At 34.2% G+C, this 27,344-nt stretch overlaps 1 protein-coding gene across 1 annotated transcript in view; it reads left to right on the top strand.

Annotated features, from left to right (window-relative positions):
* LOC111188383 (protein NLRC5-like) overlaps positions 1 to 27,344 on the top strand; it is a 55,330-nt gene that overhangs the window by 3,881 nt on the left and 24,105 nt on the right. The window contains exons 5-29 of the mRNA XM_049466663.1: positions 17 to 193; positions 526 to 699; positions 2,414 to 2,587; positions 2,723 to 2,896; positions 3,690 to 3,860; positions 4,870 to 5,043; positions 5,317 to 5,490; positions 5,571 to 5,741; positions 6,711 to 6,893; positions 7,765 to 7,932; positions 8,916 to 9,089; positions 9,416 to 9,589; positions 9,850 to 10,026; positions 11,125 to 11,289; positions 11,864 to 12,037; positions 12,274 to 12,447; positions 12,528 to 12,704; positions 13,191 to 13,364; positions 13,493 to 13,666; positions 13,817 to 13,993; positions 16,183 to 16,356; positions 17,747 to 17,923; positions 18,735 to 18,911; positions 26,839 to 27,012; positions 27,139 to 27,312. Coding sequence (XP_049322620.1) covers positions 17 to 193; positions 526 to 699; positions 2,414 to 2,587; positions 2,723 to 2,896; positions 3,690 to 3,860; positions 4,870 to 5,043; positions 5,317 to 5,490; positions 5,571 to 5,741; positions 6,711 to 6,893; positions 7,765 to 7,932; positions 8,916 to 9,089; positions 9,416 to 9,589; positions 9,850 to 10,026; positions 11,125 to 11,289; positions 11,864 to 12,037; positions 12,274 to 12,447; positions 12,528 to 12,704; positions 13,191 to 13,364; positions 13,493 to 13,666; positions 13,817 to 13,993; positions 16,183 to 16,356; positions 17,747 to 17,923; positions 18,735 to 18,911; positions 26,839 to 27,012; positions 27,139 to 27,312 — 4,356 coding nt within the window. The remainder of the gene's footprint in view (positions 1 to 16; positions 194 to 525; positions 700 to 2,413; positions 2,588 to 2,722; positions 2,897 to 3,689; positions 3,861 to 4,869; positions 5,044 to 5,316; positions 5,491 to 5,570; positions 5,742 to 6,710; positions 6,894 to 7,764; positions 7,933 to 8,915; positions 9,090 to 9,415; positions 9,590 to 9,849; positions 10,027 to 11,124; positions 11,290 to 11,863; positions 12,038 to 12,273; positions 12,448 to 12,527; positions 12,705 to 13,190; positions 13,365 to 13,492; positions 13,667 to 13,816; positions 13,994 to 16,182; positions 16,357 to 17,746; positions 17,924 to 18,734; positions 18,912 to 26,838; positions 27,013 to 27,138; positions 27,313 to 27,344) is intronic.

Genomic DNA, 27,344 nt, shown 5'->3' with positions numbered 1-27,344 from the left:
GTGTTTTGTATGATAGTCTTTCAGGCTGTGGTGTAATGGGAGAAGGATATGCTGATCTGGCTTCAGCTCTGAAATTAAACCCTTCATCACATCTGATAGAGTTAGATCTCAGAGGGAACGATCCTGGAGACACAGGAGTAAAGGAACTTTATAATTTACTGGTGGATCCACAGCATAAACTGAGCACATTGAGGTAGATATTTTTAGGTAACATGGGAATTTTTAACATAAAACATTTGAAGTAAAGCAAAATATTTCAATGTTTTAATAGGTATTTGGAAAGAATACGTATTTGATAAATATGATACAGAAGTTAACATTTTATACATTGTGTGTCACTTATGTATGTGTAAGTTAACTATTAGTTATAAATCAAAACTCTAAGAATTGATACAGTACTGCAAAACATGTCATGGTTATTCCTTATATTAATATTTATTTACACATCTAGTATATATTTAATCTATTTTTGGTGTTATTTTTTCTATTGTTATTTTGTTTAATATGCATAATTTGTGTGTGCAGGCTATTAAAAAGCCCTGCTGCAGAGGGTTTCTGTGCTTCTCTGACTGAAGTTCTAGGAACAAACCCTTTACTGTTGACAGAGCTGGATCTGAGTGAGAAAATACAAGGAGACTCATCAGTGAAGCAGCTCTCTGATCTACTGGAAGATTTCCACTGCAGAACCACACAACTTAAGTATGAATTACTTTAGAATTTACATTTTTCAAAGAGATGCTAAACATTTAATTAACATTATTAAGTGGTATTGTGTATTTTGTGGGATGGTTTACTACATCCAGTTAGAAGAAAATGTATGTGAAACCTTCTGGGTTACTTGGACAAATACCATATATATATATGGTATTTGTTTAAGCAGACTGTGCTTGTTTATTATTATGACTTAAATTCACTTTTCTAAGAGCTAATTGGAGCCAGGAGTCAACCTGGAGTCCAACTAATGTGATGAGATTGGATTTGTTGGTTAAAGTTGCCCTTCCCTATAAAAACACACACCAGTTTTGAGATTGCTGTTCTTAAGAAGCATTGCTTGATGTGAATAATGCCTTGCACAAAAGAAGAGCTCTCAGAAGATCTACATTCAAGAATTGTTGACTTGCATGAAGCTGAAAAGGGTTACAAAAGTATCTCTAAAATCCTTGATGTTGTGTCCACGGTAAGACAGGTGGTCTACAGATGGAGAAAGTTCAGCACTCTTGCTACTCTACTTAGGCATGGTCATCCTGTAAAGATGACTGCAAAAGCACAGCACAAAATGATCAATGAGGTGAGGAAGAATCCTAGAGAGTCAGCTGAAGACTTACAGAAATCTCTGCCACATTCTAACATTTTTGTTGACAAATCTACAATAAGAAAAACATTAAACAAGAATGGAGTTCATGAGTGGACACCATGGAGAAAGACACTGCCGTCCAAAAAAAATACATTGCTGCACGTTTGCAAAAGAGCACCTGGATGTTCCACAGCAGTACTGGAAAAAATATACTGTGGACAGATGAAACCAAAATTGAGTTGTTTGGAAGGGACACAAAACGCTATGTGTGCTGAAAAAATGCACAGCACACCCTCATCAAAACCTCATCCCAACTGTGAAATATGGTGGAGAGGGCATCATGGTTGGAGCTGCTTTGTTGCCTCAGGGCCTGGACGGATTGCCGTCATTAACTGAAAAATTAATTCCCAAGTTTACCAAGACATTTTGCAGGAAAACTTAAGACCATCTGTCTGCCAGCTGAAGTTTAACAGAGGATGGATGATGCAACAGGACAGCGACACAAACCATAGAAGTAACAACCGAATGGCATCAACAGAAGAAAATACGCCTTCTGGAGAATCCTGACCTTAACCCAATTGAGATACTGTGGCAAGAGCTCAAGAGAGAGATTCACACAAGATATCCCAAGAATATTGCTGAACTTAAACAGTTTTGTGAAGAAGAATGGTCCAAAATTCTTCCCAACAATTGTGGAGGTCTAATCTGCAACTACAGGAAACGTTTGGTTGAGGTTATTGCTACCAGTTATTAAATCCAAAGGTTCACATACTTTTTACACCCTACACTGTGAATTTTCACATGTTGTATTCAATAAAATCATGCAAACATATAATGTTTCGTGTGGTATTATTTTAAGCAGACTGTGCTTGCCTTTTGTTGTGACTTAGATAAAGATCAGAACACACTTAATGACCAAGTTTGCTGAAATCCAAGTAATCCCAAATGGTCCACACACTTTTTCATGCAACTGTATGTTCCTACTGTAATGATTTTAGCACACTTTTTATTCCAAGAAAAAAAAAGTGAATTAGTGGTGACTTTTATCCTGATGTAGAATAATCAGTTCGGTAAAGATTGTCTGAAGTGTATTTCTGTACTGTTCCTATTTGTGTGCAGGCTGAGAAACAGCAAAGTTAAAGAGGAAGGCTGTGCTGCTCTATCAGCAGCTCTTAATTCTAATCCATCACACCTGATAGATTTGGATCTGAGTGGAAATAAAATGGAAAACTGTGGAGTAAAACAGCTTTGTGGTCTGCTGGAGAATCCACAGTTCAAATTGTCAAAACTCCAGTATGTTGCACTTTAAAATAACAACAACAAAACCTGAAATCCTAATATAAAAACCAGTACAGTTAAATATTGGATATTTGATAAACTGTTGTTTTTCAAATGAGATTATAAAGAAAATGTTTCTTCTCTCTACAGGTTGTGTGATTGTAATATTACTGATGAAGGCAGTGCATCTCTGTGTTCAGCTCTGAAATCAAACCCCTCACATCTAAAAGAGCTGGAACTGAGTAATAATAGACTGGGAGATTCAGGTGTTAAGCACCTTACTGATCTCCTGCAGGATCCAAACTGCATACTAGAAAAACTGAAGTAAGTAAAGTTTTTGTATGCTTTTCACTACATTGTTAAAATGTAATATTATCTATGGCTAAAATCATTTCTTCAAATTTTGATTAATATAAGTAAAGGATTCTCTTTAATTAGTGTTTACATCATTCTATTAACAGTACAACAAGAGTGCAGTGAACAAATTGTATTTCTTATTGTTGTTTTCATAATTTATCTCATTATTAAATACTTCTCTAAATAAATGCATTCTTAATATTTTAAGTTTTAGATAATGTATAGACTTTAAACTTTAAGAAAACAGCTGAGCTGAACTTTAAGTGTCCTGGAACTTATAAAAAGCTTCTTACAGTGGAAAGACAGACAATAAGTGCTTGCATTTTTATCACCTAAACCAAGTGGGGCACAATTTTCTTCTGTTGGTCAGACTGAAAGATTTAAGCATTTGATTTTTTATTGATAGTGGTTAACCAGATATAAGATAATTGTACGGAGTCCCAGTGTGTCATTTAATATTTAGCTTTAGGTTTGACTTGCATGTAGTTTAAATTAAATAATTATAGATGGTCTTGGACATTTGCACATTAAACTACAGTAAATATACTGACTGGTAATTTAGACTCAAGACATAGACATAATTCAGAACAACAATAAATATGCAGCCAGATTTTCTACATATCCTTAATCAAAGCCCAAAAGTTTGGAACAAATCAAAAATATACTTATTTTAGAAATAGCGAATTAGCAATGGAAGATAAGAGATAAAATACAAGAAAAAACATAGTTTAATTTTCTGATTTTGTCTCTCCACTTTCAGCCTCAGTTTTTGCTGCATCTCTAAAGAAGGATATGCTGATCTTTCTTCAGCTCTTAAATCCTCATCACATCTGGAAGAGCTGGATCTCAGTGGTAATGACCCTGGGGAAAAGGGAGTGGAGCTTCTTACTGCTCTGATAGAGGATCCAAACTGTAGTTTGAAGACTCTAAGGTGATGCTTTTCTAAAGCACTGCTTGTTTACAGAGCTGTTTTCTTGGCACTCATTTTTTAATTATAGCTACTTTATCTCAGTTTATTAGATGCAAAGCAAGTCTGACTGACATTTGTCAGGCTAACAACTATACACAAGCAATAAGAAAGCAAAGATTATCTGCCTCTGTCTGCATGTGTATCTGGTGCAGGCTTATAAAGACATGCCATGATAATTAGCAAAAGATGAATAAGCACAATCTAATGCACACGTATTATAAACAGACTAAACTAGGCCCCACAATTAAACTCACTTAAAACTTAAGCTTCAAATGTAACTGATAAAATCTAAACATGCATACACTTTTTTGTTGGTCAAACAAACCATAATAATCAGAAAATATTATGTGCCTAGTCATACAGTAAAATACACCATCACTCACTTTAGCATGATATTTGCATTTCTGACTAAAAACAACCTAGGCCTAAACATGCTCAGCTCGCATACACCCACTAGTTACACACACAAGGAAATAGAGCAGCACACAAACCCAACTTTTACATCAACAATAAACATAATTCACAATAAAATAAAATTACTGCTCCTGTAAATGACCTGCATGCACACATTCACAACATGAACACACAGGCCAGTTTCCTATGCTGAGAAGCTCATAGCGCACTGTTAAAAAAACAATCCGCCAAAGTCAGAGTGTGCCTGTCTCTTAAATGGAATGGCAAATAAAACACTACCAAAACAAGACAATTAGTACATACCTTTTTACCAGCATTATGATAGGAAAGACACACTGATGACTGAATCAAGCTGTGTGGAGGATCACCACATTAGCTAAATGTGTTGATTGGAAACACTTGATAACTGGTTTAAATGTAAAATGTTACTCTTATATAACTGAATATCCAAATTGTCTATTAGTCTTATTACACTGTATAGTAACAAACACACACACATTTATAATAATTGCTAACTTTATTTGTTCATACTAATAAATAATTTCTTAATCTGCAGACTGTTAAAAACTGCTGCTGCAAAGGAAGCTTGTGATTATCTGACTGAAATTCTAGGAAAAAACCCATTACTCCTTCCAGAGCTGGATCTGAGTGGAAAAATAGCAGGAGATTTGGGAATGAAGCAGCTCTCAGATCTACTGGAGGATTCACACTGCAGAACTGAAAAACTAAAGTTAGTATGTTTCTTCTACTAGATTTCAACAAAAAAACTCAGTGTACTTTAATATACAGTGTATGAAGTTGTTTTATGTGTAGGTGTCTATAGAAGACTCTGTAACTTGATTCATTATGAATATAATAGTGGCCTGTAGTTTAAACATAAATCTTAAAGATAAATTTAATATTCTTATAATTTATTTTGAATTGCTTTTATTATGACAGATATCTAAAATACATACTGTTGAAAACAATGAAAATTACATAAATAATTGTTTTTTCTCTGCAGGTTAAATAACAATGGTTTTACAGAGAAAGGCTGTGCTGATCTGGAAAAAGCCCTTTCTTCTAATCCTTCACACCTGAAAGAGTTAGATCTGAGTGGAAATAAAGTTGAAAACTCTGGAGTGAAGGCGATTTCTCACCTACTGAAGATTTCAAATTGCAGACTTAGAAAACTAAAGTTAGTGTGTAAATCAGTCTGAAAGGATACAGTGAATTTTATAAATTATATTTTAGCTATAACATTTCTTCTTTCTCCAGTATCTCAGACTGTAGTGTAACAGAGGAAGGATATGCTGATCTGGTTTCAGCTCTGAAATCAAACTCATCACTGGTAGAGCTGGATCTCAGAGACAATGATCCTGGAAATACAGGAGTGAAGACATTTTCTGATTTACTGAAGGAACCAAACTGTACACTGAAGACAGTGAGGTAAGCAAAACATTTGTTTCCTACATCTTTTACTGTTCTGAACTGCAGTTTCAGATCCATGAAATTCACACAAATATACTCTGTTAGAGCACACAATTGGAACATGGTTGATCCACCTCACTGTATGATACAAACACTAATGAAAAACAACACATCGAATAACTACTACAGAAAATAACGGAGGATATTTTGGTTAAAGCTATGTAACAGAGTAAAGAAAGAACAAGTTATTCACTGTGATTAAACTGGTTATTTGTAATACACAAATATTATATGTTTATAATAAAAGTAATATAAAGATCATATATGTGCCACATATTAAAATTGTATGACTCCACCTAGAGCAGTAATCTTATTACTACAAATTTCAATAAAAGCATAAAATATCAGATAAAGAATTTATCTACAATAATTATGTCCTAATAATAATTACATAAAACTGTGTAAGGTATTCTTGGCTTCATCACCAGTACTGGCATTCCCTCAACAAGAGATTACTGATTACGTACTGATGTTTTCTACTTTATGAACAAAACAAGTATTTTTGTTAGGAAAAAAATATATCTATATTTTTTACATTTGTAAAAATCACTGCAATTTTGGCAGTTTTGTAATGTATTGCTTATTTGCTTCATTCATTTAAAGTAAAACATTTCTTAGCACAGCCACTCCCACCTGTCATGATGTAAGTCTTTATCTGACATAGCAGTATTATAACTTATTACTTACTGTTATTAAGCAATTTATTTCTATGATATTTTATGATTCTCTATCTCTAACAATGTACATTTTATAGGGTAATAAATACAAAGTAAAATTTTAATTCCAACATGAAAAATAGCAGCTAGAAACTCATTAAGTGTAGTGCACATACAAAATATACTATCGAAATATATTTTTCAGTAGTGTAAGAACATTGAAAATATTTAGGTGTGTTAGTAATATGAGTGTGTTCTCCTCTCCTTGCAGGTTTTTGAAGACTCCTGCTGCAGAGGAAGCCTGTGCTTCTCTTTCTGCAGATCTGGGAGTAAATCTTTTACTGCAGACAGAGCTGAACCTGAACAGGAATCCAGCAGGACTTTCAGGAGATTCCAGAGTGAAACAACTGTGTGCTGTTCTGCAGGATAAACACTGCAAACTGAGGAAACTCAAGTGAGCATTATGATTAATTTTAATTTGGCCTGCCAAATTAAATAATCACAGAAAACAATGTGTTAAATGAATCGTTTTCCTTGAAGCATTTCTAACCCAGATATGCAGCTATGTAAAGTAGACAGTAGCAGCTGTGATTTTTTGCTGGTCTGCGGTACATAGAATTTATGTTTGGAACTAGAAATGTTGCTATTTACAATATTTTACCTGAAGTGGACCTAAAGATGCCTGGTATGGAAAGAGTCCAAAATAAAGTCTTTCAGTTATCATTTATTGATTTACTGCTATACAAAAATTAATTTGAATTTAATTAAATTAAATTGAATACAATTTAAAACACTTTCACAGCAAAAAAGTAATAAATGCTATTTAAAGTTAATTAATCATAGAGCACGTAAAAAAGTAGACTGTTTTTTATCACTCTACAGCATTACATTTAATACATCCTATTTAATATCAAAACACTTATTTTAGACATATTTTTTGGTGAAGCAAAAGATACTGTTTTACACTATGATCATATACTGCAATGTTGCTTAAGTTAAGGTTACAATCTTAGTAAATGTTGTCAGTTTAGTATATATATATTCTTACTTTTCACACTATCTATCATCAGCTTAAACCATTGAATATTTGAACAGGCGTGGTGTAGATTTTGTGGTAGTTTGATAGTGAATCACAAATAAAATAGTTAATAAATATTTTACTGACAAGATTTAGCTTCAACTATTTAAAAGTTAGTTTGTTAAATTGCTTGCGCTGTAATGTTGGGAGTTTTTTTCTTAAAAATGATGTATTCAAAATATTGTTGAATATTAGATATTGCTGTATGTTTAAAATATTTAAAATTTCTTTCATCATGTGTTTTTAGGAACAACGATGATGATCTAACAGAAGGAAGCTGTTGTGCTTTAGCTTCAATTCTCACCTCATCCTCTCTGGTAGAACTTGACCTGAGCAATAACAACCTGCAGGATTCAGGAGTGTTGAAGCTCTGCACGGCTCTGGGAAATCCTCTGTGTAAACTGGAGACTCTGAGGTAAAATCTGATGTGAAGTGTAGCATACAGCAAAGCTGTGAAAAATTAGCAACAGACAAGATACAGAGCAGAAATTAAAAGAACCGTCAGCGACTAGAATTACTGAGCCACCAAGAACCTGTGGGCAACTCACCAGCTCTGTATTGGTCAGCTCTTTAGAACTGCCTTCTTCAGTAGTATAAGGGCATTGGTGACTTCTTCTCACACATGCAGGATTGAACTGTGAGGTTGGTGACAAGTCTGTCCATGGTGGCAGGGTTTCACCATTTCCGACCCAGAGTGTTTCTCTGAGCCAGGGCACTATCAGGTAGCGGATCGTTCTACGTAGCTTGTTTTAATATGGTAAACTTGCAGACTTAAGTCTGATATACACACCTCTGAACAGCTAATCTGTTGCGCTGCTGTTAGCAGTTAATGCTTATACTGCTTCACTGAACCTGCTTCACTCTACTTCACTGAAACTGCTATATAATGCTGTAATTCAGCAGAGTGACTTTACTGCTCCTTACAACCTGTCTGGTAAAATTAATACATAAGGCGCACTGGATTATAAGACACTGTCAATTTTTGGGAAAATTAAAGTTACGCCTTATTCTACAAAAAATATGGTACCCTGCTCCAGATTCTAGTGGCAGTGTGCTTCACACCATCTGATGCTTGACAATAAGCTTGGTGATCTAAGGCTTGCAGGTGCTCAACCATAGAAGCTTGGCAGTATTTGTGCTGATGTTAAACTCAGAGGAGGTTTAAAACACTGCAGTTAGTGAGTCAGAAGAGCATTGGCAACTTTCGCCTCATAACTCCAGATCCTTCAGTTCAATTCTAAGCAGCGGTTTTGAAGGAACCTATTAAAACAATACATTTCTGTGAGTTTCATAAATGTAGATGTGTACACATTTATGTGCTTCTGAAGCCTCAGCTTTTTGTATGGCTAAAAATGCTTTTTAAAACATCATGTGTTTATTTGTTTTTTCTTTCTCTAGGCTTTCATATTGTTGTGTAAGGGAGGATGGCTATGAAGCTTTGGTTTCAGCTCTGAGCTCAAATGCCTCTTCACGTTTAGTAGAGCTGGATCTCAGAGGGAATGATCCTGGAGACAGAGGAGTGGAGCTGCTTGTTGACTTATTTGTGAAACAGTGCAATCAGAAAAAACTAAGGTCAGAAACAAATATTTTGTGTAGATACATTAATATATTTTTAATATAGTTCTCCATTTCTCCATTTCATTTTTTTACTTTAACAATTTACTTACCTGAGAGAGTTACCTGCAAGTTACTTAATTCACGGTTTTGAATTATTATAATGTTCTATCTACAAAAAGTTATGAATCAAAATTTAAACACACTCTTGTCCAGAGCAGGAGGAGTAATGAGAAAGGAAGACAGCTTGAAACAAATACAATGAGGTTAATCATTGATAAATTTAACTGTCCTTTTCTTTTGAAATGGTTATTAATATAATTGTACTGTTCTTTTCCCTATAGGCTGCTGAAAAGTGATGCTGCAGAGGAAGCCTACACTCATCTTAAACGCAGTCTGGACGAAGACCCCTTATTGCAGAGAAGGTTGGATCTGAGTAAGATTGAACCAAATATGATAATAGTGAAGCAGATGTCTGATCTACTGGAGGATCCACATTGCAGACTGAGGAAACTCACGTAAGAAGTTTTATTAATAAAATACTGCTGCTAGAAATGTAAAAGCTGAAAAAACAGCTGCTACACAGAAAGGTTCTTGTAGTATTTTTCACATTTGCTGTGCTAATGTGGAAAATAAGGAAATAAATCAGGGCTTGAAATGTCAGATATGAACTGATAATGTAAGAAGTTGAGGAGATTAATTCCCTCCTGAAAAACAGTTGCTGTATTGAGCTGTTACACTGATGCTCCTGACTACCTCTCTTTATCTCTCTCTGCAGTATGTATAAAGCTGGCAGTATTAGAGAGACAGACTGTACTGATCTGATTTCTGCTCTGATTATAAATCCCTCACACCTGATAGAGCTGAATCTGAATGAAAATAAACTAGATATCAAAGGACTCCTAAAGCTCTGTGATCTACTGAAGATGTCTCACTGTAAACTGGAGAAACTAAGGTGAGTAATATGTATTTATCTGTAACTGACAATCTTATAGAAGAGTATTACACTCATATGTGTTGAGATCTCAGTAAGTCTGTATTAGAAGTAAAAAGTAAGTAAATTGGGCTACATTTACCACATTTTATAACAAAAATAAATAAAGTATAAAATAAAAATATATTTTAATAATGATGAAATAATGTCATTATTTCTTGTAAATTATCTTCCACTTGGTTATATTTTTAATGAAATTGCTTGTTTTTACCAAGGGTAGTTTTTTTCATTTTTGCTTGGTGATAACATCTGGACACCTTACTTCTCTGTGTAATAGAAGAGTTGATGCAGGCTGGACATGCAGAGGGTTTTTACCAGGGCTTCTACTAAATTCACGGTCAAAGCAGGCAGAGGTCAAAATGCAGGCAGGCAGATATAACAGTCAAATCCAAGTACAAAGCAAACAAAAAAAGCAAATGTCAATCACAGAAAATCAAAGAGTACAAGCTCTTTTCAGAAGTCTTGAACAATTAAGATAAACATTGAAGTATATATGTAAGTTCCACATCAACAGATTTGCCCAAGGGGAATAATTGAAGTGTACACTATACACTGAAAGCCCAATTTCATAATCAATTATTTACATTAGTTCCTCTACACAATAGTTCTTCTAGACAGTAACTCAAAAGTAGCCACATCGTAGAGCACTGGTTCCAGTGATGCTGTTTTACAAACTAAGATTAAACCTTCCTTTACAGAAGGGAAGAAGGCTCTGGACAGAACAGGGTTCAAAATGTGCATGTTACAGTTTAGTATGGTTAAGCCACGCAAAGAAATAATCTTAGCGCCATGGTCTGTGATAAAAATCATCCATTTATACATCAGTAAAACATTAATGCCATATTCCATAAGCTTTTGCTACAAGAGGGATCTAATATTGTTACTAGTCTTAGCAACAGTTGGTGGTTGTGTGAAAAAAACTCTCAAAATAACTTCTAACTGCTTGTTAGTGTAGTGGATAGTAGCAGAAAGGAACTCATTGCTATCTTACACCCAGCCAACAGTATATTTTCAAACTCAAGATTTAGGAAATTTAAATTTTAACTTTTTTATTTTCAGTCTCAGTGGTTGCTGTATCTCAGAGGAAGGATATGCTGCTCTGGCTTCAGCTCTGAAATCAAATCCATCATCCTCCCTGAGAGAGTTGGATCTCCGAGAAAACAACCCTGGAAACACAGGGGTGGAGTTGATCACTGACCCAGACTGTAAACTAAAAACTCTTAGGTGAACTTTTATTTTACTTGTTTTAATGCAGAATGTATTTTTTTATTATTTAAAGTCATCGACAGCTAATGAAACTGTAAATAAATAAACTATAACAGCTGAAAAACAGGAAGTCTTAACTGGTACAGTATACTGTAATAGGAATTAACATAAGGTGAATATGCTTTGGCAATTCTAGAGGATGATATTATTGTCACAGAAATATAGATCAGCCTTTAAAGACACATTCATTCTGCATATTTATTTATGAACCTTGTTTGAATATTAAGGTACATAAAGATAGTCATATAAAAGCGATTACATGTGCTCAGACGAATTAAGACTAATGAGTCTGTATTTTCCTCAAAACTCATTTAGAATCTGTTTGATTACTATGATGTCCCTTACATAACAAAAAGTTAAATGTTGTTATATGATATTCAGTGGTGATGCTTGCTTCACTGAATTTAACAGAATCAGAATAACACATTTACGATAAAATTAACAATAACACGTTTTTTTAACCCCATGATCATTATAAAATTTGAAAACAACAGTGAGGTGATGATTTTACATTATTTTTTTTAATTTGCAGGTTGTTAAAAAGCTCTGCTGCAGAAGAAGTCTGTGCTTCTCTGACTAAAGTTCTAGGAATAAACCCCTTACTGCTGAGAGATCTGGATCTGAGTGGAAAATTACAAGGAGATTCAGGAATCAAGCAACTCCCTGATCTGCTGAAGGATCCACACTGCAGAACAGAGAAAATAAAGTAATTGATTGTTTTTTATCAATATTTAAAAGTGTATAGTATTATAAGTATTGGTACTATAGTGTTAATTTAGTGTCTTTATTATGTAGATTGACAGAACAGTGTTCTTTTTACGAAAATGTATTACTGTAATTGCTTTGTTAATTTGTTATGCTCTAATCAAGATTTAGATTTTGAAAAAAATATTGTAATCAATCTGTTGAAATAATTAAGGACATGTTGTATTTCATCTGCAGGCTGAAGGACAGCAGGATTACAGAGGAAGAGTGTGCAGCTCTGTTATCAGCTCTTTGTTCGAATCCTTCACACCTGGTAGAGCTGGATCTGAGTGGAAGTAAAGTAGGAAACTCTGGAGTGGAGACAATTTCTCAGCTACTAAAGAATTCTGAAGGAAAAATGAAAAAGCTAAAGTTAGTTTTCAGTGAATCTAAATTAATAGCTAAGTGCATTTTCATTGCAGGTTGTTTATTCAGTTTATTTTTCTCTACAGTCTCTCAGAATGCAGTATATCAGAGAAAGGATATTCTGCTCTAGCATCAGCTCTGAAATCAAACCCCACATCGCCACTGATGGAGCTAGATCTAAGAGGGAATGATCCTGGAGATAAAGGAGTAAAGCTGCTTACTGATCTAAAAGAAGAAAAGAAGTACAACCTCATCATACTAAGGTACATATTTTGAGAAATGTGATTTATGAGCTTGTCAGTTGTAAACTCCTCAGTTTCTGCTCTTTAAAAGCAAGCTACTTTAAATATAAATGCAGACTAGCTGCACATTCAATGTACGAGCACAGCTATTATATCTACACATCTTTTTTAAACCAAAAATCACAGAATATAGATGCATGTGGCTCCATTTTAAGAGACTTTGTATGCAAATCATAAGATTATCATGCTGGTACTAAACATATGATAAACTTGACATTTCAAAATTTAAGCCAGGTATGCCGTATTACTTATGAATACTTCTTACGGACACTGACCTTAATCATTTTGTGTTTACCAGTGATCCTTCTTTTGTCACAGACTATTGCTTTTTGTTACTGTAAATTGAATGTTGATACAAGTTTGTTATGGGTACATTAGAAACTATTAAGTTCCATCCTGGTTTAATGCATTAAATTTTGATGTATTATACAACAAATTGTGTTTCAGGCTGTTGAAAAGTCCCGCTGCAGAGAAAATATGTGCTTCTCTGAGCAAAATTCTACAGACAAACCCTTTACTGCTGACAAAACTTGATCTGAGTAAAAAAATAAAAGGAGAATCAGAAGCGAAGCAGCTCTCTGATCTACTGAAGGATTTACACTGCAGAACTCAGATAGTCAGGTATGTATTGCATTGTATTTCTATTTAACATGATTAATAATTTATAAATATATTTAAAGATTTTACTGTTCAATGTTTTGTTATTTATGGGTAAAAGTAATTTTGTGTGTATAATTTTCTGTTTGCAGGCTGAATAACTGCAGTATTACAGAGAAAGGTTGTGAGGCTCTCTCAGAAGCTCTTTGTTCTAATCCTTCTCATCTGATCGAGCTGGATCTAAGTGATAATAACCTAGGAAACTCTGGAGTGAAGCATATTTGTACACTACTGACCAGTCAGTACAGTAAACTGCAGAGACTTGGGTGAGTGCATGCTATAAAACACACACTACACACCTGGAATTAAGATTTCCCTCACAAACACTGTGCATTTAAAACTTTTCAAACATTTAAAGCAGAGCTGATGTACTTGATTCAGTGTTAGTAAAGCTACTGTATGTGTTCTCCCTCTAGACTTTCATGTTGCAGTGTAACAGGGGAGGGATATGATGCTCTGACTTCAGCTTTGAAATCAAACTCCTCATCACCCCTGATAGAGCTGGATCTCAGAGGAAACAATCCTGAAAATACAGGCGAGGATCTTATCAGCTACTTCACTTGTGTCTCTAAGGGTATGAGGAAAACCCTAAGGTGAGAATAAAAAGAGAGCATAAATGAATGCTTGTGTGGTGGTACAACATTCACTTTTTGACTGCGCCACCTTGGTTTACCCACGCAAGGAATATGCCACCCATTGTCACCAAAATAAATAAAATATTTCCCACACACTGCTTTTAATTTAAAGGACCAATATGTACTTCTTTTTGTGTCAGTTTTGTCCTTTGTCTCCATCTGCTGCTCGTTCCCTAACACTAACTCTACCTCCGAGGTTGCCAGCACCCACCCTACCACCAGCTATTGGTGCTGCACCAAAGGAGCTAGCAGGGCTGGTTCAGTTAAACCTCAGCTGCTACACAGCTTAAAAAGCCTCAGCATGTCTCAAAAAAGCTTAGTGACTAAAAAAGAAATATAACAAGAGTGAATATTGGCAGTGAGTTTAAAAGTTGGAGACTTAGAGCTCAAAAAGACTACAAGACCGACCCAGAGCTGCTACTTTTCTCCTGAACAGGTAAGCTAACTGGCTAGCTAATTTAGTCAGGTAATTTATCACCACCACTAGGTTAGCTTACTAGGGACTGGTGTTTTAATGAAAAAAAAAAGCTAGGTAGTTTAGCAAGGTTAGCTTAGAACTGTCTCTCGCGTGGGGTACGTACCCGCCGATGCAGTGCTCCCTCGTGTAACACAGTCAATATAATGCTAAAAATGGGTGAAAGAGAAGTTTAGAATTGCTGTATTTCTCCTCTCGCTTGTACTCTAAGTTCTCTGCCTCTCCTACTAGACTAAACTTTGTGTAGATTTATCATACTGAATTTGGCAATTCGAGGTAGTTTTGTGGCCGGGGAGGGGTGGGTACTCTCTGTGGTGTTTTGAAATTGGACTGCTGTTACCATTTTACACGCTCGCTTTCATTCCCTACAGAATTTACCTTTAAAGAAAAAGATGCAAACAGACCCAGGTCTCTTAAAATGTTCATGCAAATTTATTTAGTATAAAAACAAGTAGGGATTATTTTTATTAGAAAACCTTTAAAACCTCTTTGTAGACAATCAATATGCACCTTCTTCTCCTTAAACAAATAAAGGCACAACTCAAACACCTACACTAAAAAAAAAGAAGAGACAAACTGCACTACAGGGTTAGTCTATTTAGAAAAAAATCACTCTCTGTGACACATATAAATATAAATCAACCAAAACAAATACATTACTACAAATAACAATAAACAAATCTATAGCTAAGTTTACAAAACACAAAACAACAACGAAACAAAAAAAGGGAAAAACAAACTGACTTATCCAAAAAGAAAGACTTTAGCCCATCAATCCTTAATGGGCCTATATTATTTAAATGTAAAATAAAAAACTAGGAATGTTACAAATGAAAATAATGTTAAATACTATAGCCACTTGTTTTGTCCCAAGATTACAATGGTACCACCTGACAGGGAAGTTTAAAGAGTCTCCCGCATTTTAATAAGGGCTCCCTGATGCCCGTAAATTCAAAACATCATCCAAGAAATCCTCTTTTAGAGAGAGAGAGAGAAAGAGAGAGAGATAGAGCACATACACATACCATAACAAATCTACAGAAAGTCAAAAAGTTTTATTGTCAATACTACATTTATACAGGACAAACAGAGGATTAAAATTATGTATTCTCCTTCCCATAGTTACAAGTACAGCAATATTAAAATATGAATATAAAAGAATACTGCATAAATGTGGAGTTATGAAAATAACTTCATTTTGGGAGTTTGAGACACCCTTACTCCTCTGATTCTCCTCCCTATACATACCGTCACTTCCTGTCTACCTGCGTGTCAAAAAACTTTGCACCCACCTCCTCCACATCTTCCTCATTTTTTCCTTCTTCCTTTTTCTTTCTGTATCTCTTCTTGTGGGGGAGCTTCAGCTTCATGCTTTTCAGTGAAGCTGCCCTGAACTACTGCCCAAATGCTCTGAGTTCCCCCTCTTTTCCTTCTCAATTCAGTCCAAGGGTGTGGAAAATACTAGCAAAATTCAAGCTACATGGGAAGGATTATCACAGATCCCCATTAAGAACGTCTACAACTCCATGCTGAGATGTGTGGCATGTAGCATTACATATGCTTTACGTCTGACACTTCCTTTATGGTTCAAATATTATTGCAAGCTTTTTTTTGATGATGAGTGTATATTTACTATATATAGTTATTAATGTGATTACTGTTCCCTTTACAGGCTTCTGAAAAGTGATGATGCAGAGGAAGCCTTCAACTGTTTAAAACACAATCTGCAGAAAAACCCTTTACTGCCAGTCGTGCTGAATCTGAGTAAAACTGAACCACAACAGATTAAAGTGAAGCCACTGTCTGCTCTGCTGGAGGATCCACACTGCAAACTGAAGAAACTAATGTAAGTACTTTGTTATTTAACTCATAACTATCAAAATATGTCTAAATAGCAAAATATTTGTAACAATATTTATTCTTAAGAGGGCTCTGTTGCTTAGCACAAAATGACACATGTAACCGCCTGGGATTTATCCCTGCTGACACGTAATAGTATTAAACGTTATATTAGACGAAATTATCGTCTATTGATGTTAACTTTACTTGTTGTACTGACATGGCTAATGAACAAATGATCTATAGTCTGAAAACACATAGATTTATTTTATTACAGACATGCAGTGGAATACCAGCTTGGATTGAAATCACACTAAACTGTTAAAACACATAAAATTTACAATCTTAGGCACTCGTGCTTTACTGCCGTTTCTCCATGTATTAGAATTACTTTAATCATTTCCTGGTGCAGAAAACATAATGTATGTTGTAATGTATAATAACAATTGTGTGGATATTACAGGATTTTCTACATGAGGTCAGTAAAGATAAAACACAGCATACAGCTCCGGGAAAAAAAGTCCACTTCAGTTTCTGAATCATTTTCTCTGATTTTGCTATTTATATGTATATATTTGAGTAAAATTAACATTTTTGTTTTATTCTATAAACTACGGACAACATTTCTACCAAATTCCAAATAAAAATATTGTCATTTAGAGCATTTATTTGTAGAAAATGAGAAATGGCTAAAATAACAAAAAAGACCTTAAATAATGCAAAAAAAAAAACAAGTTCATATTCATAAAGTTCTAAGAATTCATAAATCAATATTTGGTGAAATAACCCTGGTTTTTAATCACAGCTTTCATGCATCTTGGCATGTTCTGCTCCACCAGTCTTACACACTGCTTTTGGATAACTTTATGCCACTCCTGGTGCAAAAAATCAAGCAGTTCAGCTTTAGTTTGATGGCTTGTGATCATCCATCTTCCTCTTGATTATATTCCAGAGGTTTTCAATTTGGTAAAATCAAAGAAACTCAATAAGAATAATAAATAGTACTGCATAATATTATATCAATTATTATATATATTATATATATATACATTATATATACATAGTACACCTATAATGCACCTGTTATTTTGCTGTTTCTCCACCATGTCCTGCTCAACAGATACATAATCAGATTTGCTTATTTCCAAATAGTCTTTCACAAAAGATTCACAAAGCTTTGTTTACACTACAGATCCACAAATCCAGTTATATAGGTTTGGTTTTTTACATAACCTTTTAAATGTGGCCTAAATCTAAAACCACCTCACAACAATGTGACTACCACCTGAACAGAACACAGGACTCCAGTGAGAGCAGAGGCAAAATTTAATAATTTAACTTTAATTAAAAAATGTTTTTTTATTATGGTTATCACTCATCTTCATCTTCCTCTGCAGAATCTACAAAACAGGCAGCATTACAGAGAGAGACTGTGATGATTTGATTTCTGGTCTGGTTAAACATCCCTCATACCTGAAAGAGCTGGATCTGAACAAGAACAAACTAGACAGATCAGGACTCCAAAAGCTCTGTGATCTACTGAAGAATCCTCACTGTAGACTGGAGCAACTGAGGTGAGTAAATTGGGTCAAAATATGTATATTTTAAAGCCTCATGTGAACTAAATGTTGAGAATAATAAATATTAATATAAATAATAATAGTATATAAATAATATTATAATGTTATTGAAATATTAAAAAATAAAACAAAAGTACATTTCTTATTTTTAGTCATTTGTAACTAATGTTATACATATATAAACAGAAGTCTTTAAATATCACTGATCATTGTTTATGTACTTCATTGAAGTATTGTTAATATTCTGTAATTATGGATTATGTGGAGAGTTTGTTTTTAGGACATCACAGCTGTAATTTGAAGCAGGAGTCTCTAAATGACGAAGTCAGGTTACATATCCTAAAACACTATTGTAAGTCGCTTTGGACAAAAGCGACTGCCAAATGTAATGTAATGTAATGTAATGTAAAAACAGATATCCAAAATCAAATTTCAGGAAATACAGAAACTTTGAAACAATGTGAGGAATTCCATTCCTGTCGTCCAGCAATCATGCATAAATTAATTTATGTAATAACTGTCCAAATCTAAAAATTTGAAATCTGGAAATTTGAAATCTGTGGAAAACAAGTTAGTGCACCACGAATTCCCAAATTTCAAAGAACAACAGATTTGATAAATTTGGTAACAGGTAAGTAATAGATAAGGAGTGTCAGTTGTGAAGAATCCTACAACACATCACACTGAAAAAATTTCAAATTGCAGTAGATTCATAAAATAAGTAAAGAAAGTGTTATTATCCATTACAAATACTGAACTACTGAATACATTGTCTTAATATTCTGCCGTTTTATTTTATTTTTAGTCTTAATAGTTGCTGTATCTCAGAGGATGGATATGTTGATGTGGCTTCAGCTCTGGAATCGAACCCCTCATCACACCTGGTAGAGCTGGATCTCAGAGACAATGATCCTGGAGAAACAGGAGTGAAGCTGCTCTCTGATTTACTAAATAATCCACACAGAAAATTGAAGACAATTAGGTGAGCTACTTTTATAGAATTTATTCTACTCTATTTATTCTTATTCTATTCTTCTTCTGCTACTAGAATCATCCAAAAATATGTGTATTTTTATAACTTACAGAAGATCTATGTAATCTGGGACAGTATGAAAAGGCAATGAATATGTAATAATATTCTTTATCTCCAGGCTGCTGAACAGCTCTGCTGCAGAGGATTTCTGTGCTTCTCTGACTGAAGCTCTAGGAACAAACCCTTTACTGCTAACAGAACTGGATCTTAGTGGGACAATAACAGGAGACTCAGCAGTGCAGCAGCTCTCTGATCTACTGAAGGATGTACACTGCAGAACCAAGAAACTGAAGTAAGATTTTATAATGCACACTATTAAGTAATTAAATGTTCCTTTTTTATATTACTGTATACTTTAGTCAGACTAAAGGATCAAGATGACAAAGTTATAATTATTTCTGATTGATGACTTTTCTTCTCTTGTAGGTTAAATAACTGCAGTATAACAGAGCGAGGATGTGCTTCTCTATCAGCAGCTCTGTGTTCTAATCCTTCACACCTGATAGAGCTGAATCTGAGTGGGAATAAATTAGGAGACTCTGGAGTGAAAGAAATATCTCATCTACTAAAAAACTCAAACAGCAAAATTGAGCTGCTGAAGTTAGTGCTTTACTAAAGCTAAACAAAGATAATCATGTTTTTTTTAATAATTAATATTAATTATATATAATAATATTAAAAATATCTGTCCTTTCTTCAGTCTTTCAGACTGCAGTGTGTCAGAAGGAGGCTATGCTGCTCTTGCTTCAGCTTTAAAATCAAACACCTCATCACCTCTAATAGAGCTGGATCTCAGAGGAAATGACCCTGGAAACACAGGAGTGGAATCTCTTCATTATTTCCTACAGGATCCAAAGTACAAACTGAAGATTCTGAGGTGAAAGCAATTAATATAAACACAATATTTTCACTTTAATAACAAATTGTTTAAAAAGACATACAGTATATGTGCACACAGTCTTACATTTCTACATCATTTCTGCCCACAAATCGCTTGTTGAGGAGGAACCCCTCCACCCCGTGTTTGTCTGACCAGTTAAGATGACCATGAAATAAATCCATTTACAGTGAATAAACACAAACGTTGAAAAAGTTGGCTTCATTCCATGCAACTGCCACGTGCTGGCATGCTGCCATATAAAGTCATCTTTTGATAAAACTGCTGCCTTTCCGACCATTACAAGGACCAAAACTAATGTGGATGATCTCCAATTTTTTAAATACAGTGAGATCCCAAAAAAGACTCTTTACTTAAGTACACACACGGGAGCCTACATATGCAAACATGCGCAAAAATACACACATGCCAAGGTGAACACAAACACACACATGCACACGAACACATGCACACAAAAGCAAACAATACAGAAAAGAAAAAAATAGTGCATTATATATACCATAATCAATATCAGTTGTTCCTCTTTACATACATTACATTATAGAGAGGGTTCATATGTACACCTTCCTGCATCGCTAACACCATTCCTGGACACCCATGTGTTTAAATTCACTGCGAGCCCATAATCTTATTTACATACACACACACACACATACACTGTATGGATGTGTGGAGAAAGTGACCTTATAAGTAAAATAAACACTCTAAACTCTAAAATCATCAAATGTTGACATCATATTAATAGTTTGTCTCTATTTAATTATTAAGTTAGATTAACACTTGGAATATGAAAACTGAAAAGTGGGTCAAATTGGAGACACTATGTTCAATTGCACATTAAACCCACACAGGTATTATAAACATAATCTGGTGCACCATTATTTTAGAGAATAAACTGGACTCAAGAGATCACTGCATGCCGCTGTATTTACAGTTTTACAGTTTGTTTTGTGTGCTTTTTAGTAAAAGAATATATATATATATATATATATATATATATATATATATATATGTATTAAACTTGGATTTTGGGTAATATCAATTTTATAGGCATATAATGCATTTTATAAATCCATCTCCAAAGAGAGGAACATTAACCTTCTCCTCTCTTTGCAGGTTGTTGAAGACTCTTGCTGCAGAGAAAGCCTGTGCTTCTCTTTCTTCAGCTCTAAGAATGAATCTCTTGCTGCAGACAGAGCTGAACCTGCACAGGAATCCAGCAGGACTTTCAGGAGATTCCAGAGTAAAACAACTGTGTGATTTACTGCAAGACTCACACTGTAAACTGAGGAGACTCCAGTCAGTATTCTCATTTGTTACTTTTTTAAATATATATATATATATATATATATATATATATATATATATATATATATATAAGAGTGACCTGCAGTCTTTAAAAAGATTTAGATTGAACCGTTAAACTATCACAGGCATTCAAATAATTTAGCACTGTTAACGAAAGCACATGAACTCACAATTATTCTGGAAACTTTACCAGGTTCATTTTTTACACAATCATTGTTCTAAGTTTGGCACCAGTTTCCCTTAATTCATGCATTTTATATAGCCTGGTGACAAATTTGCGGTTTTATTTAGCAACATAAACATCTAAAAAATCTGAATGTAATTACTATTACCCTCTCACACACACTTCTGGTAGAGAAACACTTAAAAATATTATAATATAAAAACATCAGAACTACCCTAATGTTATAATTAAGGTAAAAATATATATTACAGACATAATAAACAGGTAATGATGTTGCATTTACAGTTTCATGGTTCTGTCCTGATCTTTTGCTTTTAGAATCAATAATGATGATCTAACAGAAGAAAGCTGTTCAGCTTTAGCCACAGTTCTCACCTCATCCAGTCTGAGAGAACTGGACCTGAGTAACAACAACCTGCAGAACTCAGGAGTGAAAAAGCTCTGTGGAGCACTGAAGAATCCTCTTTGTAATCTGGAAACACTGAGGTAATATTGTCTATGATTATCATTTATAGGGCTCTATTGTACACCCTGAGCAAGGCGCATCACGTTATTCATTGCAATCTTACGCCACAGAAAGTGCAGTAATAACTATAAATAAAATGTACTTAAAATATGCACAGTAATTATTAGTTACTATTAGTAATAATGAATTAGTTCTGACATTTATAAGGATTGATATGCATGCCTATTACACAGACTTACTACTTGTAGTTTAAAATAGCAGATATATGCCTTCTGCTGTGTAAGAATTAGACAGATGCATCTGATGCTCTTTCTCACTCACTCTCTCTCATGTTGTGCAAGTGCAGTTTTGGAAATGTTATATTGTTATTTGACCAGGATTGAGGCAGAGAGAGCTGCGCCTCGTCCGCTGCACTGGTGCTGATTTCAGGCAGAGCATGGCTACAAATTTAATATAAAACTTAGTTAAATAAGTTCAGTTAAATTAGCTTAAAACGAGTAAGGACAGGTGAACTTCATAAAATAATGTAAAATATAAAGGATAGGTTGAGGTTTTGTTGTGTTGTTTTCATGATTTGGAAGTGAAACTAATGTCAGTTAGTCATTGTTGTTGTACTTTTCCTGCAATGACATCACAGAATTTAAATGACCTCTTACACAGCTTACCATTGCATTCAATTCATAATTAATCGTTTAGCTGCTGGTGTAGCTTCACAGAGTGAACGCGCAGGTCAGTATCTTTTACTGAGATGCACAAAAGCACCGCGCTGCTAAGATCCCAAGGTGCCAAAGTCAGAGCGCACCTGGCTCTTAAAGGAAATGATGACTGGCAGATGAATATTTCACGTTGCACAAAAAAACATGACTGATTATGAGAAATAGTACATGCATTTTGTACATTTCGAACAAGATTTTTTGCTCCCTCTCGATACCAGAGACACACAGACACATCCTAAATCAAACTGAACGATTCACAATCAACCAGTGCGTTATAGATTGCTAAAATAGAGTGCATAATCTGAAAGCACTTGAAGGACAATTATCATGTTTTCTGAGGAAGGAATATTAAACTGTACTGTACTGTTAATTACACTGTATACTTGTGTCTGTCTTTAGTCTTTTATCCTGCAGTGTAACAGAGGAAGGATATTCTGCTCTGGCTTCAGCTCTGAAATCAAACCCCGAATCACAACTGAAAAAGCTGGATTTCAGTGGGAATGACCCCGGAGACAAAGGAGTTGAACTGATTACTTCTGTACTCATGAATTCAAACAAAACTCTGAGGTAATAAAATTCTTAATTAACAATCCATTCTTAAAACATTTACTATTATTTACCATGCATTAAATATATTACTTAAATTAGTAACATAACTTTCAATTAAAATAGAATTACATGGACTCTTAAAGAGAGATAAGTTCTGTTATTTGTTTCAAGTGTCAATGTCTTCAGAAGAGAGAATCATATGTAGAGATTAAATAGAAATAAAAATACAGTAAAATCAACATTGTGTGCTCTCCTCACCGACGTTAATTTAAATACATCATATGGTGACTACTGATACTGTCATTTTGAAATATAGTAATAGGTCAAGCAAAGCATACAAAGCTATCATACCCATTCCAGCACATTTCAGACATCTATTTAATATTTGATTTAGTTGTCATCTTATATAATTACACAATAATGGCACAAACACTCTGGTACCAGCTTTGTTTTGTTCAAGTCATAAAATAATTAATATAATCAGTGCTTTATACATAATTGTATAATTATTGTAATAGTACTGTTGGTCTCTCTACAGGCTGCTGAAAAGTGATGCTGCAGAGGAAGCCTGTTCTCGTCTTGAACAAATTCTGGGAAAAAACCCTTTATTGCTGGAGGAGCTTGATCTGAGCAACATTGACCCAGAAAAGATCTCAGTTAATCAGCTGTCTGCTCTACTGGAGGATCCTCACTGCAGATTTCAGAAACTCACGTAAGCAGTGAAATAATTAAAATACAGTTTTAAACAGAGCCTGAGTTGTTGTCTGTAGTATAGTACAGTATACTAAGCACTGATAGACTCCATTCCCATACATGCTTTTTGGCTCCAAAGCTCAAGAAAGGTCAGGTCCTGTATGCTCAAAAACACATTAGTAGATTTAGGATTCAGTTCTGTGGAATTTTTTGGGGCATGTCTAAAGCTTTGGTGTGGCTGGACTTTTCAATAGGTAAATTATACAAAGTATATGTTAAAGAACACTAAAGCTTGGTTCTAGAAGAAGTCCTAAAAGATTCTGTAGTAGCTATCACAGTTCCTTGACTTTTGACACAATTGAAAATTGTATTGAGTTTTGAAGACGTCAGAAATAAGCTAAAATGTCTCAGCAATGATGCTAAAAATGGTATCTGCCTATGTATCTCGTTTGTAGCAGATCAAAATAGCAAAAGATTACTCAACTAAGTACTATAGATGCATGTAATAAGGGTTTTAATAATTCTGAGATAGCAGTGGACATTTTGTTTTGAATTTAGAGAAATTTGAATAATTGTAGAGCTATTTAATTTTTTTTTATCGACCGTAATGAAAGCTTACTCAGATATATATTACACTAGCCAATATTACTGATCACTGAACAAATAATAAATGTGTATATTTATGTGTATAACTTTGAGAAAAGATATGATATGCAGACAAAAGTGTTTAAAACCTATTATTATTATTAACTATTTTAAGATTTTAATTATTAGATTTTTTTATTAAATTAAGCCAGTTTGTTTTTATTTTTGTATTTTTTTCTCTGTATGATATATAAAAGAAGTATTACAGAGAGAGATTGTGCTGAATTGATTTCTGCTCTGCTCGTAAATCCTTCACACCTGAGAGTTCTGGATCTGAACAAGAATAAGATAGACGGATCAGGACTGCAAAAGCTCTCTGATCTACTGAAGAATCCTCACTGTAGACTGGAGAAACTGTGGTAAGTAAAAAATGAGCCTAAATATGTATATTTTAAAGCAGCTAAATCATATTATAATATATACAATATTGGACAATATTATAAAAGAAAAATGCATTTCTTATTTGAATCATGTGTTTATTGTTCATTGATTTCACTGGAATACTGTTAATATAATGTTATGCTGTAGGGTTGCATCTGTTTAATGCAAGGGCGTAGGAGCGAGATTGATATTGGGGGGACACATCTGCTAATATTAACTTCTGTCTATTGTTAGTTACATTCAAGTAAAGGTCACATATATGACAAAAAATGATGAGTTATCACCTAATGTGTAAAATAAATATTATGTGATTATATATAGTTATTATTATTATTATTATTATTATTATTATTATTATTATTATATTATTATTATTACGTTTTTGCATGTCAATTCTGTTGTATATTTTGTATATTTAAATTTATGCCGCTCTTTAAAAAAAAAACTCAGTAGCGTTGTGTCCTGTGTTTTACTTTTTTTTTTTTTACTGAAAGTACTTCTAATGATGGTGATTAGTTATGTAAAACAATTTTACGTTTCATCGAGATTTTGAGCAGAACTTAATAGAAACGTTAGATAACCCAGGAGCTTTCAACACAGGTGGGAGGCAGATTATCTGTTAACGAATGTAAAGGACATGTAAAGGACCTTGGCTGTAATGAAAGAATATAACATAAGAAGACACTATGAAACGAAACACAACAACAAATACAAGGACCTGGATGTAAAGCACAAGCTCCTAAAGGTAGAGGAGATAAAAAAATAGTCTGTTTTCACAGCAGACTATGTTCCCAAAAGCAAAATTTCAGAGTGAGATTTAAATTTACAAACTTAACTTTGTTTTCATGTAAAAATGTTCATCATAACATTTCTACAGAGAATGAAAAACATGCACAATTGCTGTCAATTTTTCCAATAAATATTGAGTTTAGCCCGCAACTTCGTCCCAGTTTTTAATTTTGGCCCATTGTGAATTTGAGTTTGACACCCTGGCATACATGGACAGGTTGGAACAAACACATACATACATAAAAAAAATAAAGTGGTGAGGAATTCTATACCTGCCATCCTGCCTAAAGATAATCAGCAGAGCACAAAAATCAGAATTCAGATCTCTGCTCAGAATGTATTGTACTAATAGTGTTTAATGGGATAAAGCAGACTACAGAGTAACTTTATTAGAGCTTGATAACAAGTGTTAGTCAGAAAAGCCGGTGTGCATTTTGGCACACACATGCACGCCAACACATAAATAAAAATAAGACAGCTTGGTAAGGGTTGCAAGAACTTTACAAGGAGCGGCACAAGATTATCTGCTCATAAAATGTGCTCATTAGTGCCAGCTTTAGCTGCTGACTGCTGTTGCATCAGAGCGGCAAAAACAAAGATGATTTGTTGTTTGTTTGTTCCCTAGTCAGTTCACTATATAGAAAAACACTACTATATGAGACATAACAGTTATGAGGGAAACATTATTGCATACAATATGCACAACAATCCTGCAGCATACCACAGTGCACAATTCTCATATGCCAGAAGATTTCAAGTTTAGCAAACCTTACAGGAAAAACGGGTGTTTTTTTCCATCACTTACAAATACTACACTACTGAATACAGTGTATTACTGCGAGTGTTCGCTTTGTTTATTTTATGTTTTTTTTTATTTTATTGGTGTATTTTCAGTCTCAGTAGTTGCTGCATCACAGGAAAAGGATATGCTGCTCTAGCTTCTGCTCTGGAATCGAACCCTTCATCAAACCTGATAGAGCTGGATCTCAGAGACAATGATCCTGGAAAAACAGGAGTGAAGCTGCTCACTGATTTACAAAAGAATCCACACAATAAATTGAAGACAATAAGGTGAGCTAATTTTTTGTAACATTTATTTCATCCTGTTTAAATATTTAAAAATATATATATAATTGCTACTAGAATAATTTGAAATATCATATCTGCGGTTTTGATACATTTAGAACAATGTAGTCAGGGACAGTATATAAAAGCAATGTATGTGCAATAATATTCTTTATCTCCAGACTGCTGAACAGCTCTGCTGCAGAGGATTTATGTGCTTCTCTGACTGAAGCTCTAGGAACAAACCCTTTACTGCTGACAGAGCTGAATCTGAATGAGAAAATAACAGGAGATTCAGCAGTGAAGCAGCTCTCTGATCTACTGAAGGATTTACACTGCAGAACTAAGATACTGAAGTAAGATTTTAAAATGCACACTTAGTAATTTAATGTTTTGTATTTATATTACTGTATGCTTTAATGAGACTGAAGGATCAAGATTACAAAGTTATAATTATTTCTGATTTATGACTTCTCTTGTAGGTTAAATAACAGCAGTATTACAGAGCGAGGCTGTGCTGCTCTATCAGCAGCTCTGTGTTCTAATCCTTTACATCTGATAAAGCTGGATCTAAGTGGGAACAAACTAGGGGACTCTGGAGTGAAAGAGATATGTCATCTGCTAAAGAACTCAAACAGCAAACTTGAGTTGCTGAAGTTAGTGCTTTACTAAAGCTAAACAAAGATAA

This window comes from Astyanax mexicanus, chromosome 17 (assembly GCF_023375975.1).
Source record: "Astyanax mexicanus isolate ESR-SI-001 chromosome 17, AstMex3_surface, whole genome shotgun sequence".
NCBI lineage: Eukaryota > Metazoa > Chordata > Actinopteri > Characiformes > Acestrorhamphidae > Astyanax > Astyanax mexicanus.
The sequence above is the reverse complement of the archived record's forward strand: the minus strand, read 5'-3'. Positions and strand labels throughout refer to the sequence as shown.